The 22,330-nt window shown below is 38.7% G+C and overlaps 1 protein-coding gene across 6 annotated transcripts in view; it reads right to left on the reverse strand.

The window, feature by feature from the left end:
• Nucleotides 1-22,330, reverse strand: part of enox1 (ecto-NOX disulfide-thiol exchanger 1) — a 163,964-nt gene that overhangs the window by 71,846 nt on the left and 69,788 nt on the right. For 5 of the 6 annotated variants that reach the window (XM_031897130.1, XM_031897127.1, XM_031897126.1 and 2 more), the window contains exons 4-5: nt 10,045-10,215; nt 1,246-1,452 (exon numbers count right to left, since the gene is read on the reverse strand). In XM_031897130.1, coding sequence (XP_031752990.1) covers nt 1,246-1,452; nt 10,045-10,215 — 378 coding nt within the window. Of the gene's footprint in view, nt 1-1,245; nt 1,453-10,044; nt 10,216-18,457; nt 18,567-22,330 lie in introns of those variants that run through there. The other variant, XM_012957752.3, reaches the window with a different exon arrangement.

Below are 22,330 nucleotides of genomic sequence, written 5' to 3' on the forward strand. Positions count from 1 at the left end.
TAGTAACCTAAAGTATTCAGCATTTCTTTCTAGCAGGCTCTGTTCTGGCTAGAGTTTGCTTTACCGTTTGTACAGCCTCTCAAGAAATTTATGAAGAAAGCCATTATGCTTTCAGTTCGATTCCAATAAAACTCTCGCTGTTATGTTTGGTTTTATGTCTGATTTTGTTTTTCTTCTGCAAATAAGGAATATAGATTTCAAATCCCAAATTACATCAGATGTGTCACATGTAATATGATTTATCTGAGTTCTAATAACTACGGTAAATAAAGTAGAGCTCAGGCACTTTTGTATGGCAAAAAGAAGAGCAAAGTGACAAATCGCAAAAAAATTGATGTGAATTCTACTGAAATCGTAAGTTCTTGAATTCTAGTACATCTTTTTTTATAATTAATAGCTTAGTTATATATTTATGCATATTCAGATTATTATAATGCGGTGTAAATGGAAAGTTTACTTCTTAAGCAGTAGTAGCTTGAGGACACAGACAATGGAATCAGCTACTGTAACATGTAAGAAGTGTGGCTTACCAGCCAAAGGATCTGGTTTGATTTTATTTGAAGGCAATTACAAGTGCCCAACAGTATCGGGTTACTTTCACCATACTTCATACTATGGTGCACTGCACAAGAACATCATGCTACCTTTGCCATACTTCTCTGTAGGTTCATCCATATTATGAACTCTGCCTAACGCTGGTCTGTAAATTAGTGTGGCACAAAAGAAGCCATTACCATGTCAAAGCACATCTGAGGTTTGCCAAAAAATTAAAGAGTAAAAATGTGTTGTGATCAAAGTAATATGCAAATTTACCACTGCTCTCCCAAAAATATACATACCTAAAATGAAGCATGGTGGTGGCAAAATCATGCCATAAGACTGCTTTTCATTAGCAGGGTCTGGGTATTTTGTTCAGAAGGAAGAATGGTTGGTGCACAATACAGATAAAAATACTGCAAGAGAACCTGTTTCAAGCTTCTATAAAAATGTTTCAAGAAAGTTCACCTTTCAGACAATGATCCCAAACACAAGGCAAAGTAACAAACGGGGAAAGAGGGGGAATAAGTGACAGCCCTGATCTCGATCAAGAAAAATCTTCTAAAATGTTTTTATTCTAAACATGCCATCTCATAATTTTATATTTTCAGTTTTAGAGAAGGTCATTCACAAGAGACAGTCAAAAACAAACCATGAAAAAATTACAAATTAAGCAAACAAAGTGACTAGAACTAGAATGTACTGTACCAGAGAGGTAAATGGCTTTATCAACCATGAATTCCTCGGCAAATCGAATATGACAAAAATTCTTCTTGCTTTTGCGAATAGCTGTAATATCACCGCATTGCTCAAACAATTCTTGAATAATCTCCTCTGTTGCATTTTCGGGGAGGCCTCCAACAAACACAGTTTTACAGCCCGGGGGCCTCTCTCTTGTAGAAGGTGGAGGCAAATCTAAAGAAGCCAAAATTCAGGATATTAAAGACAAAGCATATTCCTTAATAACTAAATTAACTAAGTAAAAGGCAACACAATCATTAAAAACTGAGAAAAAAAAACCTTTAGAAGCTTCTGCTTGCTGAATATTATAAACACTACAGGTATGGGATCCTTTATCCGGAAACCCGTTATCAAGAAAGCACCAAATTACAGAAAGGCAATCTTTCATAGAATACATTTTAATCAAATAATTCCAAGTTTACAAAGTTTTCCTTTTATTCTTTAATAAGCAAAGTTTTCCTTGTACAGGTATAGGACCCATTATCCAGAATGCTCGGGACCAAGGGTATTCCGGATAAGGGGTCTTTCCGTAATTTGGATCTCCATACCCTAAGTCTACTAAAAAATCAATAAAACATTAATTAAACCCAATAGGATTGTTTTGTATCTAATAGGGATTAATTATATCTTAGTTGGAATCAATTACAAGGTTCTGTTTTATTTCTACATAGAAAAAGGAAATCAGTTTTAAAATTCTGAATTATTTGATTAAAATGGAGTCTATGGGAGACGGGCATTCCGTAATTCGGAGCTTTCTGGATAACGGGTTTCCGGATAAGGGGTCCGATACCTGTACTTGATCTCAGCCTAGATATATTTGAGTCAAACAAATGCTTTTGGGTGTATTTAATGTTTAAATGTTTTTTAGAAGACTTAAGATATGGAGATACCTTGCTTGCTGTGCTGGGGACCTGAGTTGAATCCTAGCAAGGGCACTATCTGCAAGGAGTTTTTATGTTCTTCCCTATGTCTGCTTGGGTTTCCTTCTGGTACTCTAGTTTCATCCCACACTCCAAAAACAGAGGCAGGTTGACTGGCTTCTGACTCAATTGACCATAGTGTGTGTCAATGTGATAGGGACCTTAGTTGCAAGCTCCTCTGGGGTAGGGACCTTAGTTGCAAGCTCCTCTGGGGTAGGGACTGATGTAAATATAAATAATCTCTGTAAAGTGCTGTGGAAATATGTTGGCCCTACATAAATAACAGGAAATAAAAAAAAAAAACAGGTCCCATCCTTGTAAATATTTTAGGCAAAGTTTAAATTTTGCTAGGTTAATGCCATATGGGCTTGCGTTAAACCTCTATACAAAATAAGAAAGCTACATCATTTATTAATGTTCAGCATGTGGCCCTTCAGCTGTTGTTAGGTTACATCTCCCACCCCAGCATTCTTAACTGCAGTGGCTGGTGGGCTTCAGCCTTAGCCATCACTGATGTACATACAAAATATATCTACTAGCTGTTGTAAAACATATTATTATTCTCATACTTTTACCTATGCTTTCCCCCTCACAGGGCCCGGGGCAATATCCTTTAAGTGCCACTGAGGCCAGTTTATTTGGCATTTGTTATCATTGCTACCACAGTTAATATATTTTTTTCCAAGATGAAATAAGCTAAAAACTGCACAGAAAAGCACAGAGCCATTAAGAACTGCTTGTGCTAATTGTGACAAACATGATAAATTCACACAATTCATCCACTCGAGGCAAATACTGATCATTCTCTGTCTGCAAAGAACAGTTAAATGAACACAGGCCAGGTGAATACTTATTCCAATTTAATTGTGCTGAAAAGAATAAATAGAAAAAAAGAAAATGCAGGAAAGCAGAAAACACAGCGCTTTGACATTATGATGAAAAATACTTGCTGGTTATCTACTCTGTCTTGTTCCAGATTAAACAACAGAATGCCAGAACAGAGGAAGCGTAACCTAACAGCATGCATGTGTGTACTTGGCTGGGAAGCTCAAAGCATGCAGTATTATTTACATTTAAATGAGAGACCTATTAAAATGGTTTCTGCGAGTAAAAATGCTATTCTATAATATTCTGATTAACTTTTCTTAACAACCTAAAGCCATTGTCATTGTCTCGAGACACCTAAAAAAAAAAAATACATGCCAAACAAGTAGTGGCTCACACTGTCTCTATGGCAACTATTGCAACATGTTTTTTTAATTACTTTTGCAATGAGAAAATGAGTAAAATTAAATTAGCCATAGACTTTATCACAGGGACTGAGCCATAACAACACTTATCCCGTTGGATTACTTCCTGCACAGTAAACATCAAGTCTTTGTCTGTATTTGATTCCATACATAAATATCTGTATGCAGATGGAGATAACACTATGTGAGAACTGAACAACATGAGAAATGCTTTCTGTATATCCTAAATAAAACTTCTTAGTTTTATTTTTTTTTTGTGTGTGGCTTATAGCAAATCTACATATACACAGGACATTCTGATTACTGCCAAGTCTAAATGCCAGCAACCAATTATGGATCACTTCCCACTGACACTGATGCATTTTAAGGCAGTAACTACCTCAACATGGCAAAAAACAAGTTTTTCAATTGAAGTCAATGGGGGCCGATCCTCAAAAGAATAAGGCATTTCAGTTTCCACTACCAGCAGCAGTAGGTGTATCAAAATGCCTTTTGGCAGTTGTCAAAAAGCCTGAACCCCAATTCAGATCAGATCCCACTGACTGTGCTTTTATGGGATTTAATTTTAACATGCAGTGTAAGCTACACTGTTTGCTATTTATAACCAGTTATCTGTAGCAGGTACTAGGTATTTTGATCAAGATACAGTGGTGTGAAAAACTATTTGCCCCCTTCCTGATTTCTTATTCTTTTGCATGTTTGTCACACATAATGTTTCTGCTCATCAAACACATTTAACTATTAGTCAAAGATAACACAAGTAAACACAAAATGCAGTTTTTAAATGAGGGTTTTTATTATTTAGGGAGAAAAAAATCCAAACCTACATGGCCCTGTGTGAAAAAGTAATTGCCCCCTGAACCTAATAACTGGTTGGGCCACCCTTAGCAGCAATAACTGCAATCAAGCGTTTGCGATAACTTGCAACGAGTCTTTTACAGCGCTCTGGAGGAATTTTGGCCCACTCATCTTTGCAGAATTGTTGTAATTCAGCTTTATTTGAGGGTTTTCTAGCATGAACCGCCTTTTTAAGGTCATGCCACAACATCTCAATAGGATTCAGGTCAGGACTTTGACTAGGCCACTCCAAAGTCTTCATTTTGTTTTTCTTCAGCCATTCAGAGGTGGATTTGCTGGTGTGTTTTGGGTCATTGTCCTGCTGCAGCACCCAAGATCGCTTCAGCTTGAGTTGACGAACAGATGGCCGGACATTCTCCTTCAGGATTTTTTGGTAGACAATAGAATTCATGGTTCCATCTATCACAGCAAGCCTTCCAGGTCCTGAAGCAGCAAAACAACCCCAGACCATCACACTACCACCACCATATTTTACTGTTGGTATGATGTTCTTTTTCTGAAATGCTGTGTTACTTTTACGCCAGATGTAATGGGACACGCACCTTCCAAAAAGTGCAACTTTTGTCTCGTCGGTCCACAAGGTATTTTCCCAAAAGTCTTGGCAATCATTGAGATGTTTTTTAGCAAAATTAAGACGAGCCTTAATGTTCTTTTTGCTTAAAAGTGGTTTGCGCCTTGGAAATCTGCCATGCAGGCCGTTTTTGCCCAGTCTCTTTCTTATGGTGGAGTCGTGAACACTGACCTTAATTGAGGCAAGTGAGGCCTGCAGTTCTTTAGATGTTGTCCTGGGGTCTTTTGTGGCCTCTCGGATGAGTTGTCTCTGCGCTCTTGGGGTAATTTTGGTCGGCCGGCCACTCCTGGGAAGGTTCACCACTGTTCCATGTTTTTGCCATTTGTGGATAATGGCTCTCACTGTGGTTCGCTGGAGTCCCAAAGCTTTAGAAATGGCTTTATAACCTTTACCAGACTGATAGATCTCAATTACTTTTGTTCTCATTTGTTCCTGAATTTCTTTGGATCTTGGCATGATGTCTAGCTTTTGAGGTGCTTTTGGGCTACTTCTCTGTGTCAGGTAGCTCCTATTTAAGTGATTTCTTGATTGAAACAGGGGTGGCAGTAATCAGGCCTGGGGGTGACTACAGAAATTGATATTGAAATTGAAAATTGAAATTGATAAACCACAGTTAAGTTATTTTTTAACAAGGGGGGCAATCACTTTTTCACACAGGGCCATGTAGATTTGGAGTTTTTTTTCTCCCTTAATAACGTAAACCTTCATTTAAAAACTGCATTTTGTGTTCAATTATGTTATCTTTGACTAATAGTTAACGGTTTTTGATGAGCAGAAACATTTAAGTGTGACAAACATGCAAAAGAATAAGAAATCAGGAAGGGGGCAAATAGTTTTTCACACCACTGTACATTGTACCACTAAGACGCTGAATCCTGTTAAAGGAACAGTAACACCAAAAAAAAATCAAAGTTTATAAAAGTAATTAAAGTATTAGGTAGTGCTGCCCTGCACTGGTAAAACTGGTGTCTTTGCTTTAGAAACAAAACTGTATCTTACATAAACAAAGCTGCTGTATAACTATAGGTAGCTATTCAAACAGATTATTTTACAAGCTGATCCATCATTCAATGCCATCAGTGAGGCGTCTGATCAGGTCAACATTCATTTTGTAACATGACAATTACCTAAACACACGGCCAAAGTCATAAGAACCGATCTGTAGTGAAAAAAATAACAAGAATCTTGCAACAGATGTATTGCCCTCATAGAACTCTGCTTTTGCACAGTAAAGAAAGACACCCAACAGTGATTGTAATCTCTTACCAGAAACCCACTGGCTGGTGCTCTTGTTAGGAGAAAACTGCACCAACCGGTCTTTGCACATGCGCAGTAGAGTGAAAGCCAAACTTTAACAAAAAAACGGTCTTTTTCACTCAAATGCAAAGGGAGGAAGAGGATCGCTTACCTGCATTTACCCTGGGCCAGTGCAGTTTCTCCAGATGGAGATTTCAGGTAAGCAATTTCAATGATTGGGGGTGCCTAACATTTGGCACTTCCTAGTTATTTAGCCTTTCCTTCTCCATTACAAGATGAGAAGACAAGCCTAATTACATAAAACTTGTAATCCAGATATGTTTTTACCTTTTTTTGTACCAAAATGTATACTTTAGTGGTGGCTGATTAACTGTAAAAACAACTCACCAGTCCCACAGTCTGGAAATGACATGGTTATCCAGTTTAAAAGAGAAATGATACAGCAATGCTACTTGACAGGTGATAGAAAACAGTGCCCGCTCAGCCTGATATTTTCAATCACAGAAGAAACCCCAGCGGGAAATACAGTTATTTTATTACCTATGTAACGGACTTCTACTAAAAATGTTTCCATTTAGAAGCTATTTTAATTCACTGTGCAAGAATGCACTCACTAAACATACACGTCGTGCATATATATATATATATATCCAAAAAAGACCAGCAACACCGAGTTATATTCCAAAAACAATCAATTGTGTATTAAAAACGCATGAACAGCCAACGTTACGTTTCGGTCCCCATCGGGACCTTTCTCAAGGCAACCATGCTAACCAACCCCATGTTCTATTTATCCATAGTGAACCAGCAAATAGGAAGTGACATCAGTGCACACATGCCATAAAGTGACTATTGCAGTAAAGCATGTAACCAATGCTGCAAAGTGATCCGTGCCATAGATTATCATTAGATAATTAGTGCTCACATAAAGTGTCTATTGCACACATGCCATAAAGTGACTATTGCAGTAAAGCATGTAGCTAGTGCTGCAAAGTGATCCGTGCCATAAATTGTCATTAAAACATCACATGCCATAAAGTGACCACTGCAGTAAAATGTGCAGCGAATGCTATATAGTGATCGGTGCCATAAATTATCATTAAAATATTCCAAGTGCAAATCTGGTGCTATTAAAATTAATACCCCTTTAAAACAATCATTAAAGTACAGTGAAGTGATTCGGCAAAGCAATCATTAAAAATCCGTGAAACCGTACAATACATCATGTTAAAAATATACACATTACAGTGTCATGATTTTATAGTGTGTACACAAAAAAGTGAATAAATACAATTAAACTTATATCGATATAAGATTAAAAACATCATAACATTGTATGTACGCTGCGCCAATCAATTCAAACCAAACACTATCCTAATTAGTGGGGGCCCCCAATCTAATTCAAGATCTGCCTATTATTACATTCAGGAGGGAAAACAGGATATATCCAAACAACCTGTGGCACAACACTGGCTGCATGCTAAGCATCCAGCTTCATCGTTTAAATGCATGCCTATTGATTGTATTTCAGGTGTGCAAAGGGGTGGCGACATTGATCGTATTTTACTCCAAAGAGAAGCATTTTGGACATTTGAACTGGATTGCGTGGCTCCTAGGGGCTTAAATAGTTCCTTATCGCTGAACTGTTTTCTGTGAGTTCTTCTGTCCAATTTCACATTGGGATTGTGCTGGTATTGTTATTACAATTTATTATATGATATAGGTAAATGGGATCCTCAAGTTGGTATATCTTGTTGTGGAACTGATATGTGCATATGCATGTGAATGTAATAATAGGCAGATCTTGAATTAGATTGGGGGCCCCCACTAATTAGGATAGTGTTTGGTTTGAATTGATTGGCTTTAATGATTGCTTTGCCGAATCACTTCACTGTACTTTAATGATTGTTTTAAAGGGGTATTAATTTTAATAGCACCAGATTTGCACTTGGAATATTTTAATGATAATTTATGGCACCGATCACTATATAGCATTCGCTGCACATTTTACTGCAGTGGTCACTTTATGGCATGTGATGTTTTAATGACAATTTATGGCACGGATCACTTTGCAGCACTAGCTACATGCTTTACTGCAATAGTCACTTTATGGCATGTGTGCAATAGACACTTTATGTGAGCACTAATTATCTAATGATAATCTATGGCACGGATCACTTTGCAGCATTGGTTACATGCTTTACTGCAATAGTCACTTTATGGCATGTGTGCACTGATGTCACTTCCTATTTGCTGGTTCACTATGGATAAATAGAACATGGGGTTGGTTAGCATGGTTGCCTTGAGAAAGGTCCCGATGGGGACCGAAACGTAACGTTGGCTGTTCATGCGTTTTTAATACACAATTGATTGTTTTTGGAATATAACTCGGTGTTGCTGGTCTTTTTTGGATATTTAAATCATTTACCTTGCACCCGAGCTAAGAGCTGAAGCAGAGTGCCACCCTGGGTTCGCTATATATATATATATATATATATATATATATATATATATATATAGCAAAAAGGAAACCACTGGCACTCACGTTTAGTACACAAATATGCCTGGGTGCAGTCTTCCAAACAGGAACAGAAGGAGGGGATGAAGAAGCTGCTCACACAGGACTTATGTGAAAAAAATAAAAGTTTGTTTTATTGGATCGGTGAACTGACGTTTCGGCTGACCCTCAGCCTTTCTCAAAGGCTTTGAGAAAGTCTGAGGGTCAGCCGAAACATCAGTTCACCCTGCACACCAGGATCTTTTACAAATAAAACATTACTTTTATTAAATCATACTGATAAAACAGGCCAACGTTAGGTGGAGACCGAAACGTTGGCCTGTTTTATCAGTATGATTTAATAAAAGTAATGTTTTATATTTTTGGATTTATTATATATATATATATATATATATATATATATATATATATATATAGATATACCAAATCAACCAGCACCAAGGGTCTTGTGGTTCAAACAAATATTAGTGTATTATAATTGCATGTACAACTGACGTTTCGGTCCCTTTTGGGACCTTTTTCAAGGTCTTGAGGGACCGAAACGTCGGTTGTACATGCAATTATAATACACTAATATTTGTTTGAACCACAAGACCCTTGGTGCTGGTTGTGTTTGATTTGATATCTATTTGGTATTCCGTGCACAGGGGCAGCAACATTGTAGCAACTTTCGGAGTGTGGTGCTGTTGTGTGGATTTATATATATCTCAACTTGTCTTGAAGGTTTTTAACTCTGTAAATGGCGAACCTATATTTTGGTCTACGACTCCTTGACTTTTTTTTTGGAGCAAAATAAGGCTAAACTGGCACTCAAGTTAATTATGGATTTGTGTCATGCATTCCACCAAAAAGTTTTTGTTTACGTATGGATAACTACAGAATCTCTGTGTCACAATGCATACATAAAAAAAAAAAAAAAAATTTTCACCGTGGACTGTGGACTGTACATACATACATAGATGTACATTGCAATCTTGCAATGTATACCTTACATACTGATTTTCAGTGATGAGAAAATGATTTGTAATTGCTATTGAAAGCAGCATCTACCTGTCCTTAGTTGTTTTAAGCACTGCAGGTCATGACTGCATGTAGTATTGAAATAATGCAGCAAGTTGGCTCTTTGCCAGTCAAAGCTAACATCTGGAATTAAAACACCAGTGAATACATACAATATGTTGTCAGATTTGGAATCCGTACAAGTGTACAGCCAATTTCTGCTACACTATTTCTTTAGTAACCATAGTCACAATCAGTAGTGCAGGTCAGTGCGTAAAGGTTGGAACATGTTTATACTTTATGATAATTAAATATGATCTACTGCAAAAATGTTTTACTCAAATAAGTTAAAAAACTTCAACATGAGCAGTAAAAGAAGAAACAAGTACTTACTGGGGTTGGGAGGGAAGAGGGTGCAGCTTTTGCAGTGGATAATCTCTTTGACAATAGGCAACTGGGTTGGTGGTGGCGGTAAAAGGCCCATTCCTGCCATCATTGGATTGATCTGAGTTATACCAGTCATCATGCTTAGGCTTGGATCAAAGCCCGGCACACAGATTGAATCTGCAAATATACAAAGCCGCAACATACCTTATAAATATACATTACAAAAGAAAAAAGGAAAACAAAGACAGATCATTTTTCTCTTCAGCACAGAAAACGACTGCATAGAAACTGCAGGTCTCCTGAATAGTCCGGGCTGGAAAGTAACAGATTGGAAACACTGCATGCAGAGAAAACAAAGGAGATGCCATGTAATTAAATATCACAGCAAAGCCAAGAGCTGCTAAAGGAGTTGCATCCATATACTAGGTATATAATTCCTTTTCCTTGTTTATATATTGCACATTGCCCTAACTGTAGGAAACTGCATATTTTCTGACACACACATGCACTGTGAAAATAGCGGGAGATGAAGTTTACCAAAGAAAGGCACTAAGTAGGTAGAAATTATAGAGACAGACTTTTCACTACTAGTACTAAATATATTGCAGTGTTCTGTCTTTCAGTCTAGCTAGTTCATGTTTACAAAAATATTTTTTCTTGGACCTTCATTATCCTCACCCTAGACTGCTGGTGTATAGAAGAACCAAAACATAAAAATGAGATAAAACAGGTCTAATATATATGTTTTATCTCATTTTTATGTTTTGGTTCTTCTATACACCAGCAGTCTAGGGCAGGGGTCGGGAACCTTTTTGGCTGAGAGAGCCATAAACACCACATATTTTAAAAAGTAATTCCGTGAGAGCCATACAATATGTTTGGCTGCGGATGCTGCGGGGTAAGGTAGGGTGGGTCCCAAGGATGGCGGATGCAGAGGAGGGTGTGGCCTGCGCTTGGTGGATAGAAGACGTGTTCTAAGGCTTAGAACACGTCTTCTATCCACTAAGAGCAGGTCACGCACCCCATTATTTTTTTTATTAAAGATTTGGCAGCGAGCCAGATGCAGCCATCAAAAGAGCCACATCTGGCTCCTGAGCCATAGGTTCCCTACCCCTGGTCTAGGGTGAGAATAATGAAGGTCCAAGAAAAAAAAAAAAAAAAAAAAAAAAAAAATATATATATATATATATATATATATATATAAACACTTTGGGTAAATTTTATTGGTTAATTATAATTGACTTGGACTGTGATGGCATTGGATGAGTCTATGAAAATTGTGATGTCAATTGAGTATTATTTTCAATTTTTGCTATTTAAAGGAGATGGAAAGGTAAAAACTAAGTAAGCTTTATCAGAAAGGTCTATGTAAATACAGCCATAAGCACTCACAGAAACACTGCACTGAGTCCTCTATCAAAAGAAATACAGGATTTCTTGTCTCCTTCTTTGTAAACATGATGTTCGGATGTCTGACTTCCTCTCTCAGGAAAATCGTTAATTCCCTGGTCCAGAGTCTGCACAGCTCTCTACTGCTCCCCCCTCCCATAAAAATTAATAAAACTCACTCTCTCCACCCTTAGGCATGTGTTATCTGAGCTATAACAGCTAGAGCTGCAGCAGGAAGCTACTTAAAATGGCAGCTGCTATCTTAAGCAAACAAGAAAGCGGCTAGAGCTGTTTACGTAGGTATGGTAAAGCTTTCTGCAGAATAAATATAGTGTTCTAGGTGGCATTAATGTGGCAAATCTATTGTCAGTAAAATGCCAAAATGACTTTCCTTCTCCTTTGTGCTTTTCATTTACACAATGTCCTTAATAAAGGTCCCAAGAGGGAGCGAAACGTTTGATTGCACGGTGAATAAAGAAAAGATATTATTGTGACCTGGTGTGCTGGTCCCTTTATATATATATATATATATATATATATATATATATATATATATATATATATATATATATGTGTGTGTGTGTGTGTGTAGCATCGTTATATAAACATTCCAGGGATCTAGTTTCATCCTGCTATTAAATCTAACTGGAGAGCAGAGTTATTCAGACCTGCAGACGCATACTGGATGCTTATAGAGCAGAAGAGATTATGTTTCAAAACAAAGTTTATAAATTGTTTTACATAGCACAGGGAGATATACCACATCTCACATACAAGCTCTCATTTTTCAGGCAAAGGCCTTATCCCATTCCACCCTGTGAAATAGGTTTCCTTTCATTCTTAGAGGACTCCAGACATCCTATTTAGAAGTGACACATGAGCTATACCAAGTCTTTCTTAGAAGGATTCATTTTAAATATCTCAGCTGGTTCCCCTAAGAGGTGAAAAAAATGAAGCAATCCCGATAGGTTGGCTCTTTATATAAGGTTAAAAAAGGGTAACTTCACTATTAAAATACAATTTTTAATCAGTCACTTAAAATTAATACACTGTAAATACTGTAGTATTGTTTTCCTTTAAGTAGGTAGAAGTATGAATGACAAGAATTATTGCCAACAGGATTAAATGGAGTTAAAGGTTAAGGGAAAATAGGCACTTAATTGCCACTGCAATAATATGCTGGATCATATTTACGACATAGGCTTGTTTGAATAGGAAGTTGGTCAAAGGGCTGCCTACTGCGCATGCTTGGGTGATTTCCATTAGAGCAGGAGCAAACATGGGTTGTAGAAAGCTCTTTCACTTGCTTTCTATTCAAAGAGAAGGAACACTCAGTATACTAAATGGGCAATGCTTTACACTCGATAATGAAATTACTCAGTCATTTTAGGGGCTGTTTAGTCTTTTTAGTGATATGAATATAGGGATTGGACTGGCTTACATTTAGTGAGTTACAAGTGATACAGAGTGTAATATGGTGTTTGTTTTTACAATATGAACCATTCTCATCTATTCATCTAAAGGTCAGTGCCAAAACAGAGATTCTTTCATGATATTCTTACTAATGAAATTAATTAACTAATCAGCTTTGCATCACCACATAACCACAGATTCATGTACATTTAGTTCCCTACAACACACACATAGCTGGATCTGTAATGACACTGTGCGACTCTGGAAGTTGGGGAAGTAAATATGCCATTGCTAAAAGCTAACAGCCACTGGCTGTTTTGCTATATGTCACTGTACAGCAGGGGTCTCAAACTCGCGGCCCGCGGGCCATTTGCGGCCCTCAGTACAATATTTTGTGGCCCGCACCAACGCCTTCTCAAAAGCAATGAATGGATCGCGATTTTTATTGCGATTCAAGGGATAATGCAAGTTATTATGGGAAGACGTTCTGTGTGCAAAATTAGCTGCTAAGGAGCTAATTGTGCACACAGAACGTCTTCCCATAATAACTGTTATGATGGCATAACGTCATTTCCGCAATCAGCAGCTCCCGCCCGCCGTGCCTTGCATTATCCCTTGAAAGCCAATTTTTTGTAAAATCCCTTATGCGGCCCAGCCTCATCCTGACTTTGCCTCCTGCGGCCCCCAGGTAAATTGAGTTTGAGCCCCCTGCTGTACAGTTAAAAGTGGGTCTGTTTAGGCTCTCTTCTTATGCCGTAATTGGGCACAAAGTTATTCAAGTACCCCAGATCAACCTGCTGCTACAGGTGACCCCTAGAGACAGTGACCTTTTAAGGTAAGTTAATAAAACCATTCCTTTTACCATATATTTTATCCTTACTTTCTCACACTATTTTCTGCTTTATTGTATGCAGTAGTACCAGGACACCTTCTACAGAGTATCAAACTGGAGACCAGACAACAATTTAAAGTGTTGATGAGTAACATTCTTTTGCAGAGGGTGAGCAGTAATAATAACCTGACAGGTGAGTGAGAAGGTTGCAAAGGGGAGATGAAGAAGCAGAAATTGAGCTGATGGCTGCACATATAATAAAATGTCAACAGTTAATGTGACTGCAGGCAGAAAGGTAAGGATAAAACGTGAGGGCACCACAAAATTAATCCAGGGCACAAGAGGAACTAAGATCATAAATTTCTATGCCTGCTTTGTTCCATTTCTGGATGCTGGCAGGTGCAGTACAGAAATGGCAGCAAAAAAACAACGGCCCTCTTGTCGGTGCCATTGGGGAGATGGAGATAATAAACTGAATGTGCTGTGATTGAATGCAGCTGGAGGGTTCCAGTCCTGGAGCACAGGGCCATAAAAATTACTAGGCTGACAAGCAGAGAACTGAATTCTGACACTAAGCCGGTAACCCTTTATAGGTCCATATGTACAAAAAGGTAGCTTACACAATCTGCAACGCTATCTGGGAGCAGGTGAAACTATTTAACTCTTTCTAAATAATACATTGTTAACTCTATAGCTATCTGAATTTCCTGCCTCTACTATGTGAAGTAGGGAAGGACATTCACAAGAATATAAAGAAACTGCCTGTGTGGAATGCCACCCACTACCTAAAAAACTCTCAAAGAACAAGGCACCAAATATTAAAAAGAATCATATACATTCATAAACAATTCATACAAGCTAGCTACCGTGGCCGCCATTCATTGTTAAATAGAGTGCTGCACCCTACAACAAATGAGGTTATTTGAATAAGATACATAACTAAACATAAAATCATGTTGGTGACAAAAGATTCCTACTGGGTTTTTATTCAATGGTTAAAGGATCTGTACTAACATTAAAGGTAGTGACATACTGAGTGATTCTGACCATTTTATCACTTCAATGGCAAATAGCTCCTCAAATCCTTTCACATTCATCTCAGTGGTAAACATATGGACCCACATGTTGACCAAACAGGTCAGGCTCACAAAACCTGACCTTGAGCGACAATCGCCTGACCTGGAATTTCAATGCCTGGGTCCAAGAAGGTAAGTAATCTTGGGCCTTTTGCCACCTGCTAATGGAGCCATTAAACACTCAGAAGGACTAGAATCACTGTAAACCATTGTCCTAAGCCTAAGGATTGGTACTACAGCAGTGATCCCCAACCAGTGGCTCATAAGCAACATGTTGCTCACCACCCCATTTGATGTTGCTCCCAGTGGCCTCAAAGTAGGTTCCCATTTTTAAATTTCTGGAATGGAGGCAAGTTTTGGAAGAATTTTTTACTAGAAGTGGAGCCTCTTACAGACTGGCAGTCCACATGGGGCTACCAAATAGCCTTTAGCACCCCCAAAGAACTTTTTTTGGCTTGTGCTTGCTGGCTTACCAACACTTTTTACATCTGCATGTGTCTCGTGAGTAAAAATGTTAGGGAACCTTGTTCTACAGTGTCAGCTAGTGACCATTAAAAATGACAGATCTTCCATCATTATTTAAAGCACAGTGAGCTTTACTACATATACTAAAATAGCAAATACAATAGCAAATGCCAAAAATTATTCATATAGGATGGAAAGCTCTCTCATACAGGGCTGTCACTGATACTTTTTATTTGCTATAAGAATTTACAAGACAAATTTACAAAAACTGGAATTTTCAAAACTTGAATTTTCAATATATATTTCAGCAGTAGTCAATGGAAGCTGTGGCAGCAAAATTCAAGCTATATTTCAATTCAAGTTTTTGGGATCTATTAAAAATGTTGAGACTCATTGAAAATGATGGGTAGAATGTGATTTCACTGTGTTGTTCTTTCACACTAACATTTTTTAAATAAATAAGCACATATAAATAGGCACCCATTTGAGATTTTTAAATTTGTTGGAACTAAAAAAAAGTAGAAAATGTCATTTTTAATAAATTGTCCATCCTGTGTCTTTTTTTTCAAAAAATCTCAAATTTACAGACTACCATGTTCACAGAAGCAATTGGTGGGTGATCCTGTACAAGAAGAGAAGCCAGGCAAACATCAAATGTATACTGGATTCTGGCACTACTCACAACTCAAGCAGCCCCCATTTTATATATGGCTAAAGCTTCACACTGCTTTATCAACTTTTTTAAACCAGGGTCTTGGGCTAAACTGCAAAAGCCTACCACAGAAACAGTGTTCAAAATGTTGCTCAACAAAAGCTACCAGAATCCCTCAAACAGCCATGATGCAATTTACAGAGCAATGCTCAAAGTTACACGGCTACACACCTTAAGTCAGGGGGCTCAAACTCAATTTACCTGGGGGCCGCAGGAGGCAAAGTCAGGATGAGGCTGGGCCGCATAAGGGATTTTACAAAAAATTGGCTTTCAAGGGATAATGCAAGGCACGGCGGGCGGGAGCTGCTGATTGCGGAAATGACGTTATGCCATCATAACAGTTATTATGGGAAGACGTTCTGTGTGCACAATTAGCTCCTTAGCAGCTAATTTTGCACACAGAACGTCTTCCCATAATAACTTGCATTATCCCTTGAATCGCAATAAAAATCGCGATCCATTCATTGCTTTTGAGAAGGCGTTGGTGCGGGCCACAAAATATTGTACTGAGGGCCGCAAATGGCCCGCGGGCCGCGAGTTTGAGACCCCTGCCTTAAGTGCAGAATATCCTAGAGATTTTGATGGCAGAGGGACTATTAAACAAGCGGCACTAGATGCATATCATCAGTAGAAAGATTAGAGAACCCCGACAGACATGTCAACCCAACCATAGGCTTACCTGCCACTTTATAATAACTGGATCCTTAAGGAATACAATTCTCGCCAAATACACTCAACCACAAGGATTAGCAGACCCTGGTCACTTGTCAATGTATAGGGAGCATTCATTTAAAGGAGAAGGAAAGGTAAAAACTAAGTAAGCTTTATCAGAAAGGTCTATGTAAATACAGCCATAAGCACTCACATTATCAAAAGAAAAACAGGATTTCTTGTCTCTTTTTTTGTAAACATGATGTTTCGGTGTCTGATTTCCTCTCTCAGAAACATCCTTAATTCCCGTGGCCAGAGTCTGCTCAGTTCTCTCCTCTCTCTTGCTCCCCCCATCCACTACAATGCTAATAACTCCCGCCCCCCTTCCTTAGGAATGTGTGCTCTCAGTTTTTAAGGGTAGAGACTGCAGGAAGGAAGCTACCTAAAATGGCAGGTGCTATCCTAAGCAAAGGGAGAAAACTACTAAAGCTGTTTACTCAGGTATGTTAATGGTTTCTGCAGAATAAATATATTGTTCTAGGTGGCAACAATGTGGCAAATCTATTGGCAGTAAAATGCCAAAATGACTTTCCTTCTCCTTTAAGTGAATAACGCTGCCCCTACACACACACAGATGTAATTTTACAAAACTACGTTTCATACGATTTTCATTATAGTTGCAATATTTTTCGTACCATGGCGATCGGTCATTTAGACGATCGAACAGGTTAGGAATTTACAGACAGATAACGATAAAATCTGCGCATGTATCGTGTATCTGACAATATTTTCCAGGGACTTTAGCCTACAATTTCAGTCTGAATGTTAGTGTTAGATTGTTGCATTTAAACGTACGATCGATATTCAAATGTTGGTTGGAAGAAGACTAACATCTGAACGCGTATGGTTACTTTAAGGATACTGGAAGACAGCTATATTGCAATATTATTCCTGATTGTTGATTAAAAACCCTCCTCTCACGCATATGGCACAGGACTATATGAGCATGCACAAAACAAAATGAAATGGCATAAAAAGGAGATATAATGTAAACTGAAAGCTCCTAGAATAGAGATGATCAGAAAGAGAATTATCTCCTGGCCCAAATGCATCCTAGGACCCCAGTACTGTAAAGGACCAATGCTAAGCACTATGCCCCCATGCACAAAGACAATAACCACATACATCTCAACAGGTAAGTAAGACATCCTAATTAAAATGTAAAATGTTGTGCCCTGTTACAATTCTCTGCAGTCCTGCTGTGTTCTTTCTGAAAGCAGAGTACTTTCCAAGGGAAAATGTTACATACTGTCTAGGCCAATAGCATTCTCTCACACAGCAGCGTTAGCAAATGGACTATATATAATAAGTGTCACTTCAAAGTGTCACTGTGTCTGTGCCAGGCATTTCAGGGCTGCCAGTTTCCGGAGAGCCTGTCTGTCCCACAGTGAGTAACAGCCAGAGGGAAGCAGCACAGGGATGCACTGTTCTCAGAATAAATGGTATTTTCGGCTTCATTATTTCTTGTTTGCATTTACTGGCACCCTACATGAGTTCAGCCATTCTATGACCTATCACTGCCACCTTTATTGGAAGCCTCATTCCCTGAGCCTGCTGGACGCCTATTCCATACTTTAATAGTGCTTGTATTTAACCCCATTGCCAAGGAAGCTACACAGAGTACGCATGCCGGGAAACAGTAACTGCCCTGGGTGTTAGCTTTTGTCTGAGAACAAGGAACTGCTGCCAGAGACTTCGCAGCTGTGACCGAACTACATCTCCCAGCACTGCCCAGCTAGGCTCGCCTGTAGTTGGACGCTGGCAAATATCATTCAATAACAGCTGGAAAGGGTGCGCATTCTCCTAGGCATTCTAACATACCTGGGAACATTGGTGCTCCAGAGACCCGGAGAGCGAACCCTCCACTACAATTGACGGCAAGGGGGCGGGCTTTAATGACGCATATTACGCTGTGCCGGGGAAGAGTCTGGGAGAAAAAAAAGAGTGTAGGGGCGGGGTATTGGCGTATGCGGGGCGGAGCCTTAGGGGCTTGAGTGATTGTTACACAGCTTTCTCTTTTGTGTGTGTCGTGTCTCCTTCTCTGAATGTTTCCACATGAGAACGCAAACCCGCTTCACCTTCATTATAGGCCATCAAAAGGCAGTAACTGCCGAGGGCTGCTTACAGAAAGCGCCTGTCTCTAGAGAGAAATGCAAAGTAAAAACTATTAACGTATGAGGAGCCTTGCTTGTAGGTCTATTATTAATTAATGATGACCTTAATAAGTTTGATAAATTCTGTTCTCAGAAAATTAGTTTAGACTGTAGCACGTCTCAAGAATGGGATTTTTATACCTAAAAGTAAATGAATTGCTATTATAGCTGCCTGCCTAATATAATGATCTTCATACTAATGTTATTTGATGGGGAAAGAAAGATGAAAATGTAACTTCCCAAAGTGCACAGGGGCTAATTTGTGTTAGAGAAAAGCATTATGGGTAAGGTGGTAAATAAGGGTTATTGTGAGAACTGAATGAAGTGGCAGGAGTTTGCTAATGAACAGCTGTCCATCACTTCTACAGGCAGGACCAGTAGTACCATTAATTCATCAATATTGCATCCCGGTGACACAGCCATGCATTCTTGAGAAAATCAATAGCTTTCTTTTTAAGTAAATAATTTGCCAACTGTCCAGTGACAGGATTTACTGGTTCAAGAGACTGATTAACTACATAGAAAGTCAGAAAAGCTAATGCAAGGCAACCAACTAATCACTAGGATGCTTTTGCCAACATGTATGTGGCACTACTTTTGAATATGATATTGTATTTTTAACAAACACATTTCTCAGAAAAGCCACAGTGGTGGCTAAGGCTACATAGAAAAAGTAAATATGTTTAAAAAATTTAAATTGTTTGATTAAAATGAAATCTATGGGATGGGGGTCTTCTCGTAATTCAGCGCTTCCTAGATAAGGGGTTTCAGGATAACTGATCCAATACCTTTATTACAATTGTACAAATATATTTTGGGCCCACCAGAATACCAGGAAAACTCCAGGTGGGCCCAGGTGTAAGTGGGCCCCCTGCTCCTGACCATTTGGCCTGTTTCATGGTCATTCCTTATTTCTGAATGGAAAGAAAGAGGAGAAATAAATGGAAGAATAGATGCTAGCATGTAAATAAGCAAGACTAGGGGGCTGATTTACTAACCCACGAACGGGTCGAAATGAGTCCGATTGCGTTTTTTTCGTAAAGATCGGTATTTTGCGATTTTTTCGTATTTTTTGCGATTTTTTCGGCGTCTTTACGAATTTTTCGTTACCAATACGATTTTTGCGTAAAAACGCAAGATTTTCATAGCCATTACGAAAGCTGCGTAAAATCTTGCGATTTTTCGTAGCGTTAAAACTTGCGCAAAAAGTTGCGTTTTTTTCGTAGCGTTAAAACTTACGCGAAACTTCGCACCTTTTAAGTTTTAACGCTACGAAAAAGGCACAACTTTTCGCGTAAGTTTTAACGCTACGGAAAAATCGCAAGATTTTACGCAACTTTCGTAAAGGCTACGAAAATCTCGCGTTTTTACGCAAAAATCGTATTGGTAACAAAAAATTCGTAAAGACGCCGAAAAAATCGCAAAACATACGAAAAAGTCGCAAAATGTTCGTTTTCAAGTCGGAACTTTTCCAATTCGGGTCGGATTCGTGGGTTAGTAAATCAGCCCCTAGGAGAATAAAGAGGTTGGGTAAGGAAAGAAGGAAAAATAGTTTGGAAAGCGGGCCTAGGGTCTAAGGTTTTCTGGTGGGCCCCTGGGTTCCCAGTTTGACACTTGTGGGCATTTGGGTTGTGATCTTTCAAGTGTATGTATCAATATTTTCATAACTATTTATGTGGTTATGGTTCCTATTAGAAATCATCACTGTTCTTTAATATAAGCTTAAAACTAAGCTCATTTTGCCTGTAAATGTAATTGGTTTCACATTTTTCAGTAAGAATATGGTAACCCATAAGTGTAAAACAGTAAAAAACATAAATTATCTCTGGCATTTTCTTTTCCACTGGAGGCTCTTCTCTGTGTGCCATTTTGTCTTTAACGAATTATGCAGGAAAGATTGTGGAGAACAGCAGGAGTGCCATAACTAGACGTCTAACAGCTAGTGCACAATTTGTTGGGTACTTAAGCATGCTACCAAGAACCAATGTCAAATTCATCTCAAGAAGGAGATCAAGGGTTCAGCTGTGACTTTATTTTAGCCTCTAGCAATAACAGGGGTATTATGGCATATAGAATGAAACAGGCTGATAGCTGAAAGGTACCTCCTGCTCTGCTAGAAATGAGAAGGCTTGTAGGGACTGAACCAATTAGAGCTTATATTTCTGAGCACACTGGGTGCTAGAGAATGACTCAAATTTGTTCCAAGCTGTATGTCATTTACAGGATTTTCCCACAGTTGTGGAGAGCTACAACAGAGACATTTAATTTGCGCAACCCCAGCTAATGTAAGTGCCAGCTCCCAACATAGCCCATCTGTTAGTGGGGGATGCTGGGAGTTGAAGTCAACAACAGCTGAGGGGCAAAGTGTTTGACATGCCTGTGCTAAGGAGTATGTTGCGTACTGTATAAACAAATCATTATCCTGTGGAAGCCATGTGAGATTCTAATGGCCTTTAAGGATTCCTGCTGACTTTCTTGCTTTCTGTATTTATAAATCGGCTGCACATTCTCAGCACAATAAAGCCAATATTGCTTTAGGTTTGCAGCTAGTAAGACCATAATACATATTAGAATCACTGAGACTCTAAGCAATGACAAATGAGTACTGAAAACACTAAGGCTTTATAGTACTCATATGACAGCAGCAAGACATACTGGAGCCTGAAATACAAAAAAGTAGGAAATAGATTGGATAATGTAATTACAATATAAATAATAGGGCAGACAGATCTTGTGTCCCTAGCCAAGCTATTTCCTCTTCCAAACAGCTTGAAATATTTTTTTTATGAATCCAGAGGAGTAGGGCAGTCAGGGACACATCAAGACAGGGACCTGCCTTACTAATTGCACTCTCTGGTCAGTGCTCATTAGTAGCACATCCATAAATTGGTTCCTGCTGCAGTTTTGTTTCTTTGGCTTTAGCATTGTAATAGGATAAGTAACATTTCAACTGTTAGAATGTTCGGAATTCTTTTTTAAAAATTCATTTTTGTTTAGTGCTTGGTCAATAGCAGACTGAGTAAAAAATAACCTTAGCGTTCTCTAAGCACAAAAATGCCAGAGAGCCAGGTTTCCATTTATGGCGTGATATGTTTATTCACAAATTTATGTTTACTGCCAAAATTGGAAAAACACACCTTGATAGGTAAAAGAAAGGCTTGGTTTTGGTTGTAAACACAATTGGATCAATTAGCAAAGGAGGTAAAACAGTAAAAGACTGCAGCAAAAGATCTGGACAGGGTCTTTGCCCAGTGGGATTTTTTTCAGAGGTTTTGCAATATCTGGCTGTGACTTGCATAAGCCAAGAGATACCTGAACTTGTGTGGCTGCGGATAAATGCAGGCCGGGAATAAACCCCTGTGCTTTGAACAGTCTTTCCATGTTCCTGCACCCAGTCCAATGCAGTTGCTCCAATGAGCAGATTTTGCCACTTAATTACATACTTCTGTGTACCTGCACTCGGCTTTATGCAGTGGCTCCATGTGCAGGCACATCTGAAAGCTGATCAGTGAGTAGGGGCTGATTCCTGGGCCGGGGTTTA

This window comes from Xenopus tropicalis, chromosome 2 (genome assembly GCF_000004195.4).
Source record: "Xenopus tropicalis strain Nigerian chromosome 2, UCB_Xtro_10.0, whole genome shotgun sequence".
Taxonomy (NCBI): Eukaryota; Metazoa; Chordata; class Amphibia; order Anura; family Pipidae; genus Xenopus; species Xenopus tropicalis.